This window comes from Castanea sativa, chromosome 8 (genome assembly GCF_040712315.1).
Source record: "Castanea sativa cultivar Marrone di Chiusa Pesio chromosome 8, ASM4071231v1".
Lineage (NCBI taxonomy): Eukaryota > Viridiplantae > Streptophyta > Magnoliopsida > Fagales > Fagaceae > Castanea > Castanea sativa.
The window spans coordinates 31,362,895-31,384,893 of record NC_134020.1 but is presented as its reverse complement, the minus strand read 5'-3'; the positions used below and the strand labels follow the sequence as shown (position 1 = coordinate 31,384,893).

The following is a 21,999-nucleotide window of genomic DNA, read 5'->3' as shown; positions in this document are numbered from 1 at the left end:
AATACTGAGAATGAGTGAGATGAGGGTGTTGTAGCCGTGTAGAGTGAACGAGAAGAGAGAACATAGATATTTTCAATTAAAATAATAGTATTTTTTTTTTACATCCATTTGAACAGTTGTTTCTATATATAAGGACCAACTGTTCACAAGTTCTAAACAATTTTAAAAACCCATACCCAGATGGAGCAACATTTTTGAGGTTTCGGATGTAAAATAGCAACTGGGGGGTGTACACCTCCCAATGCTAGTGCTCTAATGTTTGTAAGTTCAACTTTTACCTAAGTTTCTTAAAAAAATTGTATAGTTAATTGAAACAATCATGAATGGACAATATCGTAATAATTTAGTTGTAGAAAGTTTAAACATAGCATTTTATATAATATTTTTGTGATTTATAAAAATGCATAACCATGATAGTTAATAATATATGGTTCAATCAACATACATCTAAAGATCAGAGACCAAAAAGCACAAGAATAGTAAATTAATCTTGTTCGTATCTTTTGACATGTAAATAAATAAATAAAAACGTTTGTGTAATACAACACCTTTAGAATAGTGGTTGTATATTAAATCATTGGTCCATGTCATTTCTTTCAAGATCAAGCAATTATTTTGATGATTCATATTTTTTTTAGCAATCATAATTATTATAAAAATAATTAAAATTTAAAAAAAAAAAAAAAAAAAAAAAAGCGTACTGCGCTTTGCCCTCCTTCAAAAAGTGCCAAAAAAAAGCATGCCTACAGTATGCTTCATTAAATGAGCTTTTTTGTCAATCGAAGTGCTCAGGTCTTAGGGTTTTGGATTTTGAGCTTTAAGCATGCTTTTAACAATATTGCACCTTAGTGTTGATTAGCATTTTGGTTCCATATCCACCAAAAAAAATTCATATTTAGTGCATGTTTGGATTGCACTGAAAAAGAAAGCAGATGTGAGTCTGCATTTTTTGTGTGAGTTTTGTACACTATTCACGGAACCCGCAAGTACTTTTTCAATAAAAACAACTTTAAAACTAAGTTCCACAGCACTATTCACATTTTTTTTTTTAAATTGAGGAACGTTTAAAAATTATTTTACTACAATGTTTTCAGTTTTTAGTAATAAGCGGTATCCAAACAGACCCTTATACAATTTTATTAGGAGATAATTACTAAATATTATCACTAATTACGCGAATTCGAAGCACAAAATAAGGTTGTCTTAGGAAGCTAGCACTTAGGTTGCCCACCCTTCACCCGATCCCACGAAATTGACTTTGTTTTTCTACATTTTTTTAGCATACACCCACCCTACACAGCACACAACTCACAGTAGCATAATTTATTGGCATCTTCTAGCGAGTTTCACAATGCTATGATTTACCACATTAATGAAAAGATTACATTAAAAGTTGATTTCGACCATTTTAATTAGTACAATTTACAAAACTAGTGAAGTTAAATTCATTATTAGAATATATTAATTTATCAAATGATGCCAAAAGTCTTAAAGCTCAACCGGTTGACATCTTTTATTGTGCTCATGATATCCACGGTGGAAAAAAAAAATCCAAATTAAAATTCAATCGGAGTCTAATTTTATGTCATGTGTCCCATCTAAAATTTTAAATTTTTCTATCAAGTGAGTTAATTTAATGGAAAATACAAAAAGTTTAATATAAATGAATTACAAGAAATTCAATTATATATCTAAAATTAGAAGAGAGAGTTTGAAAGATTACGTTTTCTAGTACGATTTGTTTGTCTAGTTAAAAATAATTAAAATTTATCAACTTTTTACATAAGACTATGAACATTTGTTATTTATTAGGTAGAAACTTATATATATGGTGTGTGTGTGTGCGTGTGTGTTTTTTTGTTTTTAATTGTACCTGTGCATATACACACTTTTCTAAATTAGTCTAAATATATTTCTGAGGCATCTAAATAGAGATGAAACATCAATTTGGATATTATTAGCCAATGAAATATGAATTATAAAATGAATCCATTTCAAAAGGAGAGGCTTCTCTGTTAGGGTCATATTTGTTATGTGTTGGCATATTCTTTAACAAATGCATTTTACTTGTAATTGGGTAAATCTAAGATGTGTTTAGGATACCAAGAAGTATATTGATAAGTCAAAACAAGTGATATCATTGAAGACATTAAGATTGAACCAAAAAACAAATGAAGGAAAGCTGACACAGTGAAGCTCGACACTAGCATATATCGAGACTTAATGAAAAATTCTCGACACTAGCTTGACAACTCTTAACCTATCGAGCTATGCTAATCCAGAATTCTCAGTTCAGAATTTCGGCCCATGATGACTTGGATTGCTAAGGTTTTGTAAACTAAACTCTTAGAGCATATAAAAATTTTATTTTAAAGTCATCAAAGACACAAATACTCAAATTGGAAAACTCATATATTTTAAGATAAGCTAATGCGTTTCTGTACGCCTTAGGATTTTGAAACCAAATGCTTCCAGATCTTCAACATGCTTTAAATTGAAGAACTTTGCATCTATCAACAAACATCGGTTGCAGGGAAGTCAGACACATATTGAGATCTATGCAAAGGAAGAACTCTCTACAATATCAAGTCTAATTGGGTATTAGAGTGAGAGTTCAACTATAAGTTAGTATTTTGGGATAGATCAAGGTAGTGTTAAAATTCCTTATACTTGTAACCACTTGATTATTTATTAGTAGATTCTTGGGAATAGTGATCTAAAAATCACTCGGTGGGGCTTTTGTCTTGCGAGAGCTTTTCTCTATTTGTCATCAAATTACCGTGTCAATTTAATTTTCACTCTACTTTAGTTTATTTTGGTGATTTGTGTGTGCTTCACAATTTACATGTAACTTGATCTAATTAATCAATTTAGGTAATTGAATTAATTAATCGGAGTCGATCTATAACCCAACATCCTCGTTAATAATTTAATCTCTTTATTTTACTTTAAATTAATAGAGATATTGTTCCTAATGTAGAACCCATACACTTGTCTGTGCCGAAAGTGTAGTGGATGGAATGATGGAACTCTTTTAGTCTAAATAATTCCAAGGCATCTAAATTATTCCAAGGCGTCTAAAATAAATAGACGTGAAACACCAATATAGATATTATTAGCTGTTTAGTATCCCAAAACAATAAATAAAATACTTCCACCTAAAAATCACTCGGTGGGACTTTTATCTTGCAAGAGTTTTTCTCTATTTGTCATCAAATTACCGTGTCAATTTAATTTTCACTCTACTTTAGTTTATTTTGGTGATTTGTGTGTGCCTCACAATTTACATGTAACTTGATCTAAGTAATTAGCTTAGGTAATTGAATTAATTAACCGGAGTCAATCTATAACCTAACATCCTCGTTAATAATTTAATCTCTCTATTTCACTTTAAATTAATAGAGATATTGTTCCTAATGTAGAACTCATACACTTGTCTGTGCCGAAAGTGTAGTGGATGGAATCATGGAACTCTTTTAGTCTAAATAATTCCAAGGCGTCTAAAATAAATAGACATGAAACACCAATTTAGATATTATTAGCTGTTTAGTATCCCAAAACAATAAATAAAATACTTCCAGGTCTCAGTTACCTTCTTTTATGATTCAACCGAAAGTTATATTTAGACACTTACTAGCATCACCGAGCTCACGACACAGAATTAATACCACTCCACCATCCTCTAAGAAATTAATTCACAATGGCTTCCCTTACCTTCTTTGTTATATGTGTACATATTTCTATTATCTTCTTCATCGCATGCAATGACACAGAGCCCAAAATTTCACCAAAGTTTCCTGCCATTTTCGTATTTGGTGATTCAACAGTAGATACTGGTAACAACAACTATTTTAGAACGAGTGCTAGGGGCAACCATCTCCCATATGGCAAAGACTTTCCAGGACATATTCAAACAGGGAGGTTTTCTAATGGAAAACTGGTTCCAGACTTCCTGGCCTCTATGTTGGGGATAAAAGAAACTGTTCCTCGTTTCTAGGATCCAAATCTGTCAAATTATGACCCACAAACGAGCGTTAACTTTTCGTTTCAAGGACAGCTCAAAATTTCCTAATTTGGAATGTTTTGATCCGAAAAAATGGTATGACTGCAAGGCATGTCCTTTGAAATATGGAGATTTTATTTCCTATAAGGTTTATATAGATTCATTTTCATAGATTAATACTTCAGATAGTATGTTTCAATGATCTTTTTTTATACAATATAGAAATTTTACTCTAACTTAATCTAAGTATATATGTGTGTGAAACTCTTTTCTAAAGACTTAAACCCCAACTTTTGCTTGCTGTACCCCACAAACATTTATACTTATAGAGTAACCATCACACCAAAGGTATGCGGTGGTATATTCCAATTATGTTAACATAGAAAATAGCTTTTTTATAGCAACCTAGTGCATGCATGCACTAGTTTAACTTTTGGTTGAACGTTGATCATCCACCAATATAAAAATACTGATTATATCGTCTTTCATGTGCATGTAAACTTGCAGCAACTATTTGATCTTGGATGCCGTTAAATGATGGTAGTTGGTCTTCCTCCAGTTGGTTGCTTGCCCATCCAGATAACCTTGAAGTACCCGATACCAACAAATAGAAAATGCATAGAGCATCAAAATGCAGATTCTCAAAGTTATAATCACAAGCTGGTGAATTTATTATCCAAATTACAGGTAGTTCTTCCAGGGAGTAAATTTGCCTATGCAGATATCTATCAGCGGGCGATAAACATGATCAATAATCCACAAAAGTATGGTAAGTTGATCCAACCCAGAACTGGTGTTGGAGCATTTTAATATTAAATAATTAAAATGAATAAATGATACAACATAAATGTAAAGATATGGGAGTGAATATGGAAGATGAGGAGTTGGCGAAAATATTTAATCCCACATTGAAAATGAGAGAAACTATTTAATTCTTTTTAATTGTGGTGATTAATGGGCTAACATGAAATCCATGTTACTGCCAAAAAAAAAAAATACACTAAACTCACTGACAATAATCCATCAAAGGTTTCTACCGATTAAATGAGTGAGGAAGAATATAGTCTCCATCAAGAAAAAATAGATAAATATACAAAAGATGAATATAACTGTCGTTTTTATCTTTTGAATTGTCTTGCCGATCATTTCTATAATTATTATGATACAATTTATAATTCTGCTAAGAAAATTAGGAAAGCTTTACAAAGCAAATATGATACCGAGGAGGCTGGTGCAAAGAAGTATGCTGCTAATAGATTTTTCCGTTTCCAAATGTTTGATGGAAAATTGATGGTGGATCAAGACAAGACTTCCAAATGATTGTGGCAGAATTGAGATCTAAAGGCATAAAGATTGGAGACAATTTGGTGGTAGCTAGCATAATTGATAAACTACCACAATCTTGGAGGGAGTTCCAAAAGATTTTGCGGCACAAACAAAAGGAGACATCGAAATGATTATTATGATACAACTTATAATTCTGCTAAGAATATTTGGAAAGTTTTACAAAGCAAGTATGATACCGAGGAGGTTGGTGCAAAGAAGTATGTTGCTAATAGATTTTTCCGTTACCAAATGGAGGATGAAAAATTGGTGGTGGATCAAGCACAAGACTTCCAAATGATTGTGGCAGAATTGAGATCCGAAGGCATAAAGATTGGAGACAATTTGGTGGTAGCTAGCATAATTGATAAACTACCACAACCTTGGAGGGAGTTCCAAAAGACTTTGCGGCACAAACAAAAGGAGACATCCTTGGTGACTTTGATCACACACATCTGTATGGAGGAGGAGGCTAGAGGACAAGATGCACTCATGACACAAGAGAGCAATGGTAATTCCACCACAAAGATAAACCTTATTTCAGCCAATAATAATATGTCCAAAAATCATTTTTCTATAAATGATCAATTGAAGCCTAAAAAAAGAGCCTTTAAAAATAATAATAGACCTTAAGGAAGGGGAAACCCGAATAAAAATTACAATAAGAACCAAGAACCTCCTTCGCAAGATCAATTTAATAGATCCTGTTTTGTTTGTGGCAAAAGTGGGCATATTGCTCGATTTTGCAAATTTCAGAAATGTGAATCTGTCCCACAGGCTAACGTAACCGAAGAGCCTTTAGTGGCTATGATTACATAAATCAATATGGTGCAATATGTTGAAAGGTGGTGGGCAGATTCTGGTGCCAATAGGCACGTTTGCTATGACAAAAATTGCTTCAAGTTGTACACTCCTTTTGAAGAAGAAGAAACCGTTATGTTTGGTGACTCTAGCAAAACCAAGGTTCTTGAGAGTGGTGAGGTTGATTTGAAATTCACTTCTAGACGTGTGCTAACATTGAAAGATGTACTTTACACTCCGTCCATAAGGAAGAATTTGATGTCAAGTTTTTTGCTTAATAAGGCTGGCTTCAAGCAAACTACGGAATCTAATAAAGCATCTACTAGTTCAGTTTATATGCTTTCTTCTATTAATTTTTGGCATGCTTGTATGTGTCATATAAATAGTAGATATGTGGGAATCATGTCACGCCCCAAACCCGAAAGGGTCCAAAGCATGAGAAAGACATCTCAACGATACCTGTAGATTTTGTTCCTTTTGACAATTCAATCCAAATAAAATCATATCAAGTACCAACATCAAGAATTATCAAAATAATTCCATTAAATATACTCCAAAAGTAAGTCAGAACTCTATGCAATGAATACAATAACCATTGGTCACAAAAGAATGGAAATCTAAATAAACAATTATATATCATCAACTTGTCACATTAGTGGAAACAAAGGCATAACCACTATTAGATACAAAAGAATTGGGTCAAGCCTACTCTAAGTTATACATCATCATTTATCTCCATCACAAAAGTCGGCCTCCATCAGCAGTTAGTCTAACTACTGCTAGCCACCAAAAAACTGTTTCAAAACGATAGTTGCCTACTCTAAAAAAGTTTGTAAAATAATGAAATGAGACAGGGCCCAGTAAGTAGCATAATTAATGGGGGTGGGGGAAATGCAAGTTCATGATAATGAGCATTTTACAAACATGCTATAAATTGAGAATTTCCATTTGAATTCTGCAAATTAAATATCCTTAATATCATGACAAGAATGATAGATATATTGTAGCACCGAGCTTCCCAAAGTAACTATGAAACTACATATTAGTCAATATGAGCCATAAGTATATCCAATACCATTTCAAAACCAGAAACCTCACCCAAAATCACATGACGAGGTCATCACACAGACAGGGTTATCACTAATATCATGGCACAATGACAAATCCACATTAAAAGCTCACAAGTTAATGTATTTGAAATATACAGTATACTTCCAAGTAGTTTCATAAAATATTTCAATAACCAAATATCCATAATATTCTCAAGGCCCTCAAAACAATTTCTTGTCATAAGTATTTTGCATAAATTTTCCAAATAATACAAGTTAAGATAAAGCATCTTTAGAATTTGCAAATAATGCAATAAATTTATAAAATTCATTCCCAAGAATTTTATAAAAGATGCTTATCTTTTCCAAGCTAACAAATCATGCATTTCCCCATTTGCATTACCAAATATGATGCACTTTTCATAAATAGTCATATATAATAGTGTCCCAACACCACACTTTTAAGAAAACATATATGAAACATGGTTATTTTTCAATATATCAATATATAATTTTTCAAAATGTGTTTGACCCACAAAAAAACATTTATGAAACATGGTTATTTTTCAAAAATCCCATTAAAAGCTACTTACCTCGCAACCCGCCAAAAGCCTAATCCTCCAAGCCCCAAAGGAGATTAGCTAAGACCTAAACATTACCAAACAACCCTATCACAATAAGCATAAGGATTGACATTGTATTTAGCTACGAATTATAAATCGCTAGATAAGAAATTAATTAGGAAAGCCTAAGTACTTAACCTCACAAATAATGTATTTCACTTTCAAAGTTTCTCTACAATTTCATTTAAAAGGCTTAGACTCCAATTTATAATCATGTCATTCAAAGCTTCACCTTTACCATAAGAGACCCTAACACTTTATGAATTTCTTCCTCAATATACATGTCATTTTCAAGAGACCCATAAAACAACAACATATATAACAATACCCACCATTACAAACCCCAAATGTAAATCCTCCACTAGCTCCAAATACACAATAAAAATTAGATTCATCATCTATATCACATTAGAAAGCCAAAAGTCCCAAATCTTCACCACTTAGCTAACCACCATTGCAAAAATCATAAACTCACTCATCAAATACATCCACCAAGACCAAAACTCATACATAGAAACACATAAATATCACTTCTAATGCTCATAAATCACATAGGTAAAATTATTAAAGCGTAGATAACCATAACCTCAAGCAAAAGCATATAAACCCACAAAAATATTAGAAATTTTTGCTTCAAATAGTAGAGGTGAGTGAGCTTTACCTTTTTCCTATAGAGTTTTCCGGTGATCTTGCGGGAAAAATGGTGGTGGAAGAGGTGAGGAGTGGTACCAGCGGGAGAATACGGGAGTGTGAGTGTTTGTGAGGAAAATGAAAAGAAAAGAAAGTGTAGAGGGACACTTACTTTGACCGGCCAAAGAGGTAGAGAGGGAGATATTTTGAGAGAATATGTGGTGGTAAGTGGGGTCACAAGTGTGGCTCCTTAAGAATCTGATCCATTTTTTTTTTCTATTGGGCTGGGCTGTAACAAATCAAGAGTAATCTAGGATTAATTCTAAGACTGTCAAAAGATTTTGAAAAATGTGAAACTTGTAATCAAGCTAAGATTACAAAAAAACCTCATAAAAGTGTTGTAAGAAATACCGAATTGCTTGAGTTAATTCACTCCGATTTATGTGAATTTGAGGGAATTTTAACTCGTGGAGGAAATAGATATATTATTACTTTTATTGATGATTTCTCAAAATATACAACTATTTATTTGTTGAAAAATAAAAGTGATGCTTTTGAAAAATTTCAAGATTTTTTAAAAGAAGTTGAAAATCAATTCGGTAGAAAAATAAAAAGAATAAGAAGTGATAGAGGCCGTGAATATGAATCAAGTGCATTCAACTCATTTGTTCAGTCTTTGGAAACTATCCATGAAACTACTGCACCATATTCACTTGCTTTTAATGGTGTGGCTGAAAGAAAATATAGAACTTTAATTGAGTTAACAAATGCCATGTTAATTGAATCTGGTGCACCTTTACATTTTTGGGGTGAAGCTATTTTAACTGCACTTCATGTTTTGAATAGGGTGCCACATAAAAAGTCACATACCACAGCTTTTGAGATATGGAAAGGACATAAGCCAAATTTGGAATATTTGAGAGTATGAGGTTGTCTTGCTTATGTAAGGCTTACTGACCCTAAAATACTTAAATTAGGTATAAGAGCTATTACCTATACTTTTCTTGGTTATGCGATTAATAGTGCAGCCTATAGATTTTTTGATCTGGAGAACAAAATAATTTTTGAATATGGTGATTCAATTTTTCATGAAGAAAAATTTAATTTTAAATTGAAAAATAGTGGGGGTGAAGAAAATATTTTGTCACAACCTAGTTCTTCTACTTCACTTCTACAAAATCAAGAAATTTTGAAATGGAACCTAGAAGGAGTAAAAGAGCTAGAGTTGAAAAGGATGTTGGTCATGATTATTATGTTTTTTAACATTGAGGAAAATTCCCAAAATTTAAAAGATGCTTTAACATCACCCGATGCTATATTTTGGAAAGAGACTGTAAATGATGAGATGGAATCTCTAATTTCTAATAGAATTTGGAAATTAGTAGATCTTTCATCAGGTTGTAAGACCATAGGTTGTAAATGGGTCCTTAGAAAAAAATTGAAACTAGATGGATCAATGGATAAGTTTAAAGCTGGACTTGTTGCGAAAGGCTTTAAACAAAAAGCTGATCTTGATTTCTTTGATACTTTTTCTCCGATAACAAGAATTACATCTATTAGATTGTTAATTGCTATTATTGCAATTTTTTATTTGAAAATTCATCAAATGGATGTAAAAACTGCTTTTCTAAATGGGACCTAGAGGAAGAGATTTATATGGACCAACCCGAAGGCTTTGTAGAGCCTAGACAAGAAAGCAAGGTATGTAAGCTAACTAAATCCCTATATGGCTTAAAACAAGCACCTAAGTAGTGGCATGAAAAGTTTGATTTCTACATGATTGAGAATGGATATAAATCAAATGAATGTGATAAAATTTATTCTGAATCGTGGAATAATTTATATGTTATTATTAGCCTCTATATGTATGATATGTTGATTTTTGGCTCAAATATGCATGTTATAAATGAGGTAAAAAATATGCTTAAAAGTCATTTTGATATGAAAGATCTTGGTGAGGCTAATTTTATTTTGGGCATGAAAATTTACAAAAACATGTGATGGAATATTTCTTGATCAATCACATTATGTTGAGAAAATATTGAGAAAATATAATTTTCATGATCACAAAAGTGTAACTACTCCTTTTGATTCTAGTGTTCATTTATTTCCTGTGAATAATGATGATGAGATTTTTAATCAAAACGATTATGCTAGTATCATTGGTAGTTTGTGTTATCTTACTGATTGTACTAAACTTGACATTGCATATGCAATAGGAGTGCTTAGCAAATTTACTAGCAAGTCTAGTAAAGATCATTGGCTAGCTATTGAGCGAGTCATGAGATATTTAATTGGTACCAAAAACTATGGATTATTTTATAAAAAGTACCTTGTTGTGATTAAAGCTTTTAGTGATGTCGATTGGAATACTTTGTCAGGTGATTCTCCCTCTACCACTGGTTATATTTTTACCTTAGGTAGTGGTGTTATTTGTTGGATATCTAAAAAGCAAACAATAATTGTTAATTCAACAATGGAAACTGAATTAATAACATTAGTTTCAGCTAGTGAAGAGGTAAATTGGCTTAGAGATTTATTATATGAAATTCCACTTTGGAAAAAGTCAATTCCACCTATATTAATTCATTGTGATAACACTGCCACAATTGGTAGAGTTAAAAACCGTTACTACAATGGTAAATCTAGACCTATAAGAAGAAAGCATAGTACCGTATGATCTTATTTAAGTGGTGACATCATAACTACGGATTATATTAAATCTAATGATAATCTTGCAGATTCATTTACCAAGGCCTTGGCAAAAGATAGGGTCTAGAACACATCGAGGAGGATGGGACTAAAGTCCATAGAATCATGAGCCATGTATGAGAATACCCAACTCAAGGACCAGAGATCCTGAGAATTAGGTTCAATGGGAAAAACGAATCACACGATGGTGGTAAGAAATTCACTATTTATTTTTTTAATTATTTATTTTGTAAATAATTTTTTAAATTGTTCATCCCTATTAGGACATATGTGGTTCACTTGTTAAGAACATATGTCATTATTTTATGTAATTGGCTAATCCTTTGACAAAACGCACTTTACTTATAAACGCACTTTACTTATATTTGGGTAGATCTAGGATGTGTTTAATACTTCAAAGAACATGTTGTTCAAGTCTAGTATTAAAACCATGAAGATTGGACCAAGAAACAAGTGAAGAAAAGTTATTCACTAAAACTAGACAGATAGCTCGACACCTGTAGACAGATAGCTCGACACATGCTCGACAAATAGCTATCTATCAAGGTTTAATAATGCTCAACAAATACTATCTATCGAGGTATCTATCAAGGTTACGGCAATCAAAATTTTCAGATCTGATTTTCGGCTCATGCTTATGTATTTGTGTAGGGTTTCTTTTCTTACAACCCTAGACAGATATAAAGCTTATTTTAAAGGCTGTCACATAAGAGAATACAAGGAAAACATATGCAAAAGGTAACCGAAGCCTTATTCTCTTTGAAAGAAGCTACTGCGTCTTTGCACTTTAGGGTTTTGTAACCAAGTGCTTCTTGATCTTCATTGTTGATGAAGTGAAGAACTTTGCAGCCAACATCTTCTTCAAGTTGGTGAATTAAGTAGCGTACTGGGATCCGCGTAATTGGTTAGTCACGTACTGGGATTCATGCATCAAAAGGGTGACGTTGATATATTAAAGAGTTCAGAGGTTCTGAAGCGGTAGAAGGTTTCTGCTGTAAATTCAACTACGGGGATTGTAGAGTCTAGGGGCAAAGGTTTTGTACTAGATCTGAAATTTCTCTTTACTATAATGGATTGCTTTTCGGGAAGGTTTTCCCCCAGGTTTTTTATTGTGAAACTAGTTTGTTTTATTGGTTTTCCTAGATCATTATATCTTGTCTTTTTTACTTTTCCCCTACATATGATTTTGACATGATATTGATATTTGTTTGTTTCAACAAGTTTTATACATAATAAACCTAATTAACAACTTGGGTTTAAAACTTGTTAAATCTATCAACCGGGGTCTAAATTTCCCAACAATCCCTATGATGTAAGTGTATTTATCTTGTAATGTGGAGAGGTTGAGTAAAAGTCTCTAAATGAAATTTGTAACTCGTATGAGTGGGTGTCGGAATTACAGGAGCATTCTTGACAAAATTTCACCTATGTGAGTGTGGGGAGGGGGGGGCCACTCCGAGATTTGGACTTAATCTCAAATACACTTATGAAACTGGGATCAACACACTACCGTAAAGTGCTAGCTATAAAAGCTCACATCAACACCTGGGTTGTTATGTGTAAGCAGTGACGCTTAATTTCGCTAAAGCAGTCTTAGTTCAAGTCGAATACTACTATGACTCTGGAGTTGAGATCGTTGTTTTACTAAGTGAATGTTCAATGCAAAGCACACCTTCATGATGCATAGTGACCTGTCTTTGCCTGGTAATCTCTCTTCAACTAAAACTTAATATTAAAATGAGTGGGGGATTGTTGAAGCATTTTAATATTAAATAATTAAAATGAATAAATGTTACAACATAAATGTAAAGATGTGGGAGTGAATATGAAAAATGAGGAGTTAGTGAAAATGTTTAATTCCACATTGAAAATGAGAAAGACTATTTTATTCTTTTTAATTGTGGTGATTAATGGACTAACATGAATTGTCTCAGATATTGGGCTAGATGCGTACGCAAAGGGAAGGTGAATGGTGGAAGTATCAAAAATGGAAATGAATCAGTATCTTGGATCCTCCTACTTAACAGCCCATTCAAAATAATGACCATATATGTTGGTGAGTAAATGGCCCGAATTAATACTCCATTTTTATTATGGAAAATAAAAAGTCATTAACCCACTTAATGAACTATCTGTTTGGGCATTTTCATTCTTCAGAAACTCGTTATCTCATCATTAATTGTGTAACTCCAACCCATCAGATTAATATCCAGCAATTAATCTTGTAACACCCACTACATCAAAATAATGGACCAAAATAATTAGATTTATTTGGATAATAATTTCGTAAGGCCCATTGAGCCTATAAATAGACTCATTCAGACCCAATCCATGTTACTGGAAAAAAAAAATACACTATAAAAAAAATAGAGAGGTTCTTGGCAAGGAAGTGTGTTCTTTTTAGTGGAGCTTTAGGCTTGAACACTTTGTGCAGAGGTTGTTCTAGTCATACGACACTTGTTAAACTATTATATTTTAGGGGAGACAAGTCAGAGAAGGTCTGCACCGGTTACAAAGTTTAGCCAACCAAAAGCTTGAATCTCTTTAAAGAGAACGAGTGTCGCACCTCAGTCAAATAGTGTTGTGTAATTTCTCTCTTTAAATTAATAAAATTAAGAAGTATTATTCAGTTTCTCTTTGTGTTATTTCTATTATCATTGTGTTTGCACCAACAACTAGTAATTCAAAATTTTACGGATAGAGGTGCTATAGTGCATGGCCTTTTTCTCATGAGAGCAAACTTATAGATATAGCTATTTTGTTTGAGTATTTCATACAGACAACTTATAATATAGAGTGTGTTGCCCAACAGGCTTTGTTGAAACTTCGAAAGGGTGCTATGGTACCGGGTACGTGGAGGCTCCCTTTTGTAATTTAATGACTCCAACCTGTGAGAGGGATTCACAATACTTATTTTTTTATAGCATCCATCCTAGCGACCCATCACTACATTTCTAAAAACATTGTAAAACAAGACATTCCTAAGTTGTTATAGGAATACAGCGGCTTCTCAAGATAATTAGAGTTTTATAATTTAGTGATATAATTTGTTTCAATCTAAGTTCAAATCTTTTCTTTTTATATATGTTGTTGTAACTATTAAATTATTAAGTATAAACAATAGAGGCTTTGTATTTAGTTTTGCTGCTATCATGTCACTAACAATTTGTTGTGCCATGTCACATGCAAATTAATTTTTCTTCTTAACTTTTTAGCTGTTTAATTTCTCAGTTTATTGTTGCAATTTGTCCAACATTTCTTCTCTCTCTTTTTTTACTCTTCTTTCACATGATTTCATCTTACCGTTACTCTGGATCCAACTCACAACTAATTGTCATCCCAAATTAATTTTGATGTGAAAAAAATCAAAAATTGACATATTTCTCAGCAGACTTGTGGCCTTTGTGTTCCATCAGTTAGTTGAGACCTTAGATGGCTTCACTGTCTCAAAGAAAATATTTTTGTTTAATTTCTCTCAATAATAGGCTTTATTTCTTTTCTTTTTTTCGATTTGGAGTATTGAATTTTGTTTGGTAACCAAAAAAATCTAGTGGAGTCTGTTTGGTTGGTTAGGACATATTGGTGGAGGATTAATTTTGTCTTTTAATTTTAAATAGCAGAGTCTAGCCAGCTAGTTCAGTGGCTCCAAATGTCATATGTCCTGCACTTTCTTATAGTTTTCATCAGTCTCATTACCGGTGAGAAATGCCAAGGAGTAAGGACACATATTTAGATATAATTTTGTGCCACAACTCATAACGTAATAAGTTGAGATTGGTTAAAGTGTGATACTAGTTGAACATGTGGAGATACATTTTTCCTATCACAACTCATCACGTGACAAGTTGTGGTATAAAATTATGTCAAATTATGTGTCCTTAGCATTATTCTAATATCAATACAAACTATTGGTAGCATATTGTAATCGGGGTGAAATATTAGGAGTCAACTATACATTTCAAAAGTTTTGTAGGGATTGATTATATCCATAAGATTGCTATATTTTTAATAAAATAGGAAACTTTAATCTTTTCAATCGCATATTAGAGTTTATACACAACAGAAAGTGGTCATTTATGCATCACATTCCACAATGTTGAGGAGATAAACGCCTTGGAAAGCTTTTTAAGTAATTAATATAACATATAGAGACACACTTTAACTCAAAAGGCCTAACCCCAATAGATATGTGCTCAATCATGTTATATTAACTATTCATTCTTCTCATTATTATTCAACGTGAGACATCATTCACACGTATAACCTAACAATCTCTCCCTCACATGTGAGTCTCTCCTTCATCTAGTGCTTTCATATTAGTCTGCCCAAATATTTGGAATTTATTAACATGTACTAGTATTGCAGTAGAGATCATGAAAATTAAACAAACAAATTTGAGCGTTATATCCACTACCGTTGTTGTATTCACTAACATAGCGTTGTATTCATATATATAAGCAAAATGAGTGGTAGAGATCATGAAAATTAGACAACTAATTTTGATTGTATCCATTATCAAATTTTTAGTTTAAAACCCATATTCATAATTGGTTTTTTTATTTATAGTGACTACATTAGTTGATTTACAAAATACACATGTTATACATGTTTTAAATTATACAAGAAATTTTATAAAAAATAATTGTGCATGCCAAACACTAGAAAACTTTATCAAGTTCATTTTCAAGGTCATTACCAAACATAGAAAAATAAGATAATTTTTCAAAAAATGCTCTCTAAAAAATGACATATTTGCCAGAAAACATTAATGCTAGAACAAACAGAGCGTAACTCAATTTTGCACCTCTAACAACACTTACATGGATACAAATATTGTGTAAGGAAAGAAATTATATTGTGGCTCCAAGCCATTAAAATCTCCATATTGTTCATTAAATTTCCTTCTTTCTTTCATGGGTCATGCTAACGAATGCCTTAGGGCATTAGTTAACAATCCATTTTAGGAAAGTTTTGACATCACTTTTATGGGAAATGAAAAAAACTGTCAAAACATTAATTGTTTTTTTTTCTTTCTCCATAAAAACTTTCTTTAAATAGATTATTAAACAATGCCCTAAGGGCATTTGTTAGCATTTCCCTTCTTTCATTTGTTACCCTTTATTCTCCAGCAATGTTACGTAATTTGACAGCTTTGGTTTACAATAAGTAGACAAATTAGTAATTATTCGGTTCAGCACCCCTAACAACACTTATTTGGAGACAAATATTGTCTAAGGAAAGAAATTCATTTGTGCTTCCAATTCATTAAAATTTTCATATTCGGTCATTAAATTTTCTTATTTCTTTCATTGTTTATACCTTAATTAATTCTCCAACAATGTTTCGTAATTTGACAACTTTTTGGCTAACGATAATTTGTCAAGTTATTAACTACATTATACTCCTCGATTAGAGATTAACTTCATTAAATTAACAAGATTAAGTAACTTGATATCTATCAAGATGATGCACCTCATGGGGAGATTATTTTCTTTAATTAACAAGATTTGACATATGAATGTTCTCGCAACTTAAAAATGGCCATAAATTACATGTTCCACTTTTATATATACTAAAGCTACTTTATAGGATAATGTAAACAACTCGAAAAATGAAAATCTTACTACCACCATTCTCCATCATCATATTCATTCATATTTTATCCATTAGCACCACCACAAGCAAATCCTTAACCTTGCCAAAATTCCAAGCCATTTTAATCTTTGGTGATTCAACCGTAGATACTGGGAATAACAACTACATTCATACCGTTTTGAAAGCCAATCATGCCCCATATGGTAAAGATAGTCAAGTCCCTACAGGAAGGTTTTCTAATGGGAAACTGATTCCTGACCTAGTAGCAAACTTGCTAGGAATCAAAGATAATGTCCCTCCTTTCCTTGATCCAAACATAACAAATGATGAACTCCGCACTGGTGTTTGTTTTGCATCAGCTGGATCAGGTTATGATAATTGGACAGCTGACATATCAAAGGTCATCCCAGTGATGAAGCAAATTGACTACTTCAAAAATTATATGGAAAGGCTAAAAGGGTTTGCCGGGAATGACGAGGCTATGAAGATAATCAATGGTTCTTTGGTCCTTATTAGTGCGGGAACTAATGATTTTGCCTTAAATTTCTATGATATACCCTCAAGGAGGCTAGAGTTCACCATTGATGAATACCAAGATTTTTTGCTGGAAGGGATGAAAAACTTTGTTAAGGTAAAACATGCATCCGTCCTTCCTCCTGGTACGTTGTATGTACCTAAAGAACATATTTTTGCCGAATAAGTTTAGAGACACAACATTTTTTACAATTTTTTTTTTTTCAAAACTATTGATATGGTATGTTGTGATCACAACAGGTCATGATGCTTTGCGCCTAGCATTAGGGTTATTTTTCCCCCATGATTATTATACTGCCACTAAAGCATTACTCTCTTCTTTGTTTTGTATATCTATATATAGGAGCTATACAACCTGGGATTGCGTACTATGATTATAGCCGGGCTTCCTCCGATAGGTTGTCTGCCCATTCAAATAACTACAAGATTTAAACTACTTCCGAATGATAGAAAATGTTTGGAAAGCGAAAATTTACATTCTCAAACTTATAATCAAAAGTTGGTGAAACTGTTGCCCAAATTGCAAGAATCGCTTCCGGGGACATTATTTGCATATGCAGATGTGTATGAGCCCCTAAATGACATGATCAACAATCCACAAAAATATGGTATGTAAGGCACCCTCTCAAAGTTTTCTTAATATGTGCAATTGTGTAACTTAGGACTAAGTTTTTTGTGGTCCAACAGGCTTTGTGCAAACTAATAGAGGCTGCTGCGGAACTGGGTTTGTGGAATCAGGTCCATTATGTAATGAATATAGTAAATTATGTGCAAATGCTTCCCAGTACTTGTTTTGGGATTGCATACATCCAAGCCAAGCAGGGTACCAGTACCTTAGTAATGCCCTGGTTAAGAAAATCCTTTCACATCTTGGTAAAACACCATTCCCTTCCTATCAAACACCATAGCCGTTGATTTATTCAACCATAAAAATTTACAACATATATTTTGGGAATCTTTTCATTTATTTTGTATCAAATTTGTCAAGGCTTACTTCACAGTCATGTTTAAGTTAAATAAATAGAATTATATTTAGACAAAATAAATAAATATCATTTCCTTCTCCTCCTTTTTTTCAGTGTGTATCATATTAGACATTTATTGCGCTCGTAATGGGAAAGAAATTGTGCCATTCTATAAATCACCTCAATCTAACTTGTATTCATCAAGAAAGCGAAATCCACAACAAAATAATTTTTAATCAAATTTGGCACAAGATATAGATATATATATATATATATATATATATATATATATATATATATCCCAATGGTTCGGGATATTTTTCATTGCATGTACAATTAATTCTTAAAAAAGGCTAAAATCAGTCAGTTGAATGAGTAGTTGTGTTACAAGTATTTAAGTTGTGTACCCCTTGGTAGTCCACTGTTTATTAAACCATGTAGTAAGATAAACATTGTGGATCAGCTGATTTTCTATTTCCTCAATCTACCAAGGAGCTTGTCCATAATCCATCTCACATGTACACGATATAGCATGTCTTCAGCAACAATTTTAAATGGAACTTCTTTTTATAAGTTAGTTGAAGGTTCTGCGTTGCAAGGTTTTAACCATGAATCTACAGAAAGCATGTAATTTTATTTAGAAATAATTATTTTTTATATAATTTAGAAATAAAAATTAAATGAATGATTATTATATAATTTATTATGTATCATCGATTCCCAAATTAATTGTCAGCAGTGTTAAAAAAGAGTAAAAGACTTACCAAAAGGTCAGTGAAGGCGAGGTACTCATCACGTAGTTCTTAATCAACTGCTAACTAGAAAAATCAGGCGAAAAGGGGCTTTTGTCCATTTCGTGCAAAAAAATTAGTGTGTTGCCCCCTTTTCCAAACTAGTTAGGAAAATGTCCTTCTTTTGAAACTCAATTTTCTTAAAATCGAGTTAAGCCCTACAGTTGCATTTTAAGAAGCCTATAGTGACGTTTTAAGGGGTCTATAGTGGCGTATTGGAACTCAAAAATAAAAATAAAAAACTTGCATGTAACTCGAGTTCATGGAGCTCGAGTTCCAAAACGGCACTATAAGTCCTTAAAACGTCACTATAAGCTCCTAAAAACGCCACTCCAGAAATTTCAAAAGATAGGCATTTCTCTAATTAATTTGAAAAATGGGGCAAAATGCTAATTTTTTTGCACGAAATATGCAAAAGCCCATTTTCGCTAGAAAAATCAAAAATGATTAGATTGTAGGTATATATAACTTTTGACAAGAATGAAATTAAACCTTTTTATGAGTTGTAGTAACCTTATTGAATAGTTAACTAATTTAGTTTTCTTTCTTCTCTTTTTTCCTCTTTACATGAGGCAATTAAAATGGCCAAAATTGGCAAATGCCCTTTTCACGCATAAAAAAACAGCATTATACCCCTTTTTCAAACTAATTAGGGAAATACCCCTCTTTTGAAACTCGATTTTCTTAAAATCGAGTTAAGCTCTGTAGTGGTATTTTAAGGAGCCTATAGTAACATTTTAAGGAGCTTATAGCGACGTTTTGAAACTCGAGCTCCAGCTCGAGTTACAAAACGCCGTTATAGATCCTTAAAACGTTACTATAGCGCCACTATAGGGCTCCAGAAATTTTTTTTTTTTTTTTTTTAACTCGATTTTGAGAAGGGCATTTTTCTAATTAGTTTGGAAAATTGGGCATTTGCCCATTTTCGCCCAATTAAAATATACACTTGACACAAAAACATGGCAATTAAATAGGATATATATTTGGCGCAATCATGACTTATTCAATCTATATTTTTTATATTTAATATATGAAATCAATCAAATAATATTTACTTATTTTCTATATTTATTTTGTTTGATTTAAAATAACTATGTTGTTGCTTTTTGAGATGCAAAATTACTAATAAAGCTTTTAGTAAAAATTTAAAAAGAGCACTTGGTTTTTTTTATTTTTGTAATTGACTTTTTTTTCGCGTTTCATTCCTTTAACTTTTATCTAATTTTCAATTTAGTGCTTTTGTGTAGGTCCAAATTGTGCCAATACCCCCCCCCCCCCCCCTCCCTCCCCCTCCCCTCTTTTTTCCCTTTTTTTTAAGAAGGTGCAGATAGGCCTCTTTAAAACAACCTAGTTTAGGTTTTCTAAGTTTTCAAATTAAAACAAACAAAAAAATGCCTAAATTTTACGGAAATGACTAATCTACCCCTAAAGTTTACTAAGGAAGCATTTTAGTCCTTGAACTTTTAAATGAGCACAAGATACAATTGCGTTCTGTTAGATAAAAACAATGATGTTAGTAAATGAGTTAATGATATTTGATGGTGTGCTTTTGTGTCTTACGAAAATATATAAGAATACCATAAGAAAACTAAGAAAAAACATGAGAATTTTTTAAAGTGTATTAGAGGCTTATTAGAGTTCCTTTGTGAGAGCTTATTTTCATTTTATTTGACTTATATATAAATTTTTAAAACTTTAGATATAAAATAAAAAAAAATAAAAAAAAAAAAACTCTAACCGTAATTGTACCCCTTTTATTTTTTAAAATCAATAAAAAAACACTCCTTAATCAATACTTAATGTTAAAAGATTTAAAGTGATAGGAGGTAAGTGACAGAGGAAGAAAAAGATTGAGTTGTGATGTTGAATGTGAGAGTGGAGGACCTTTGGGCCGCTAGAGCAAAGTTACTGGTGTTTAATAGATTATACTTTCGGTACAAAAGAATAAAAAATTATGGTACTACAACTAATTTCATACCCATTTTTAAAACTATCTGATATGGTTGGTTGTGAGCGGTAAAAAAAAGAGTAGTTAACTCATATAAAAATAATAGATTATCTATAATATAAAATAGTTGTGAAAATGGATGTAGAATTGATTGTAGTCCTAGCTAGAATGATTCCCAAAGAATTGAGTAGGAAATGATATTTTCCCCTAAAAGATATGCTACGTCCATAACATTTTTACAACAAATCATAGGTGGTTAGTCAATATTGGTTCAAATTTGAACCTAACACTAAGATTACTTTTTTACCTCAATAATAACAACTAGTAACAACCTAATACTTAAAATTTGATATAAAAATATTATAAAAATCGTATGACCATATCATTTCTCATTCCCTTAATGTTAGCATATGGGCTTGGGTTCATGGTCTAGTTTGGAGCGATGCCCCTGCTGCGGTTAGCAGTAACAGTGAGCATTCCAATTGTTTGTCTGTGTGCTAATGTCATGTGGAAGCAAGTAATCCATTAGCAAACGTCACATCCATATGTAACAATTGGGCCCTTAAAACCCAAGCCCTAATTGACTTGGGCCGTATTTGTGTTTTAGTTCATGAGTTTTGGCATTTAAGACTTTAAAGTAGTTGCCATGTAGTCCAAGAAATTTGCCGAACAAAATTTTAGAGAGTAAGAACTTCATTAAGTGTATGCAATATGCATCATTGGATCGAAATAAGATCCTATCCATTTTATTTGAAACGAAAAGAACCCCTTTTACGGATTTTATTTCCTACGGTTAACATTATACAAGAATTACAAGTTGTTTAAAATCTTAAATGAAGCGATAATAGATTTATTTTTATATTCATAATATATAATCTAAATTATTGATTGCCATTAAACCTTTGGTGTAAGTGGTACTCTTTAAACCAAATGGAAAGGTATAATCTGGCCTAAATTACTAGTCAAGTGTAGCGTTATAAATGAGTCGGGCTAAGCCAAGTATTACAATTTGCTTGGATGGAGAG

At 32.2% G+C, this 21,999-nt stretch overlaps 1 protein-coding gene and 1 pseudogene across 1 annotated transcript; both read left to right on the top strand.

Annotated features, from left to right (window-relative positions):
* Positions 1 to 3,700: 3,700 nt before the first annotated feature.
* Positions 3,701 to 14,136, top strand: LOC142607055 (GDSL esterase/lipase At1g06990-like; annotated as a pseudogene).
* Positions 14,137 to 16,752: 2,616 nt separating this feature from the next.
* LOC142606194 (GDSL esterase/lipase At2g30220-like) lies at positions 16,753 to 18,178 on the top strand. The gene is made up of 3 exons (XM_075777581.1): positions 16,753 to 17,367; positions 17,614 to 17,878; positions 17,958 to 18,178. The coding sequence occupies exons 1-3, from the start codon at positions 16,753 to 16,755 to the stop codon at positions 18,176 to 18,178; spliced, it is 1,101 nt and encodes a 366-aa protein (XP_075633696.1).
* The last annotated feature ends 3,821 nt before the right edge of the window (positions 18,179 to 21,999 follow it).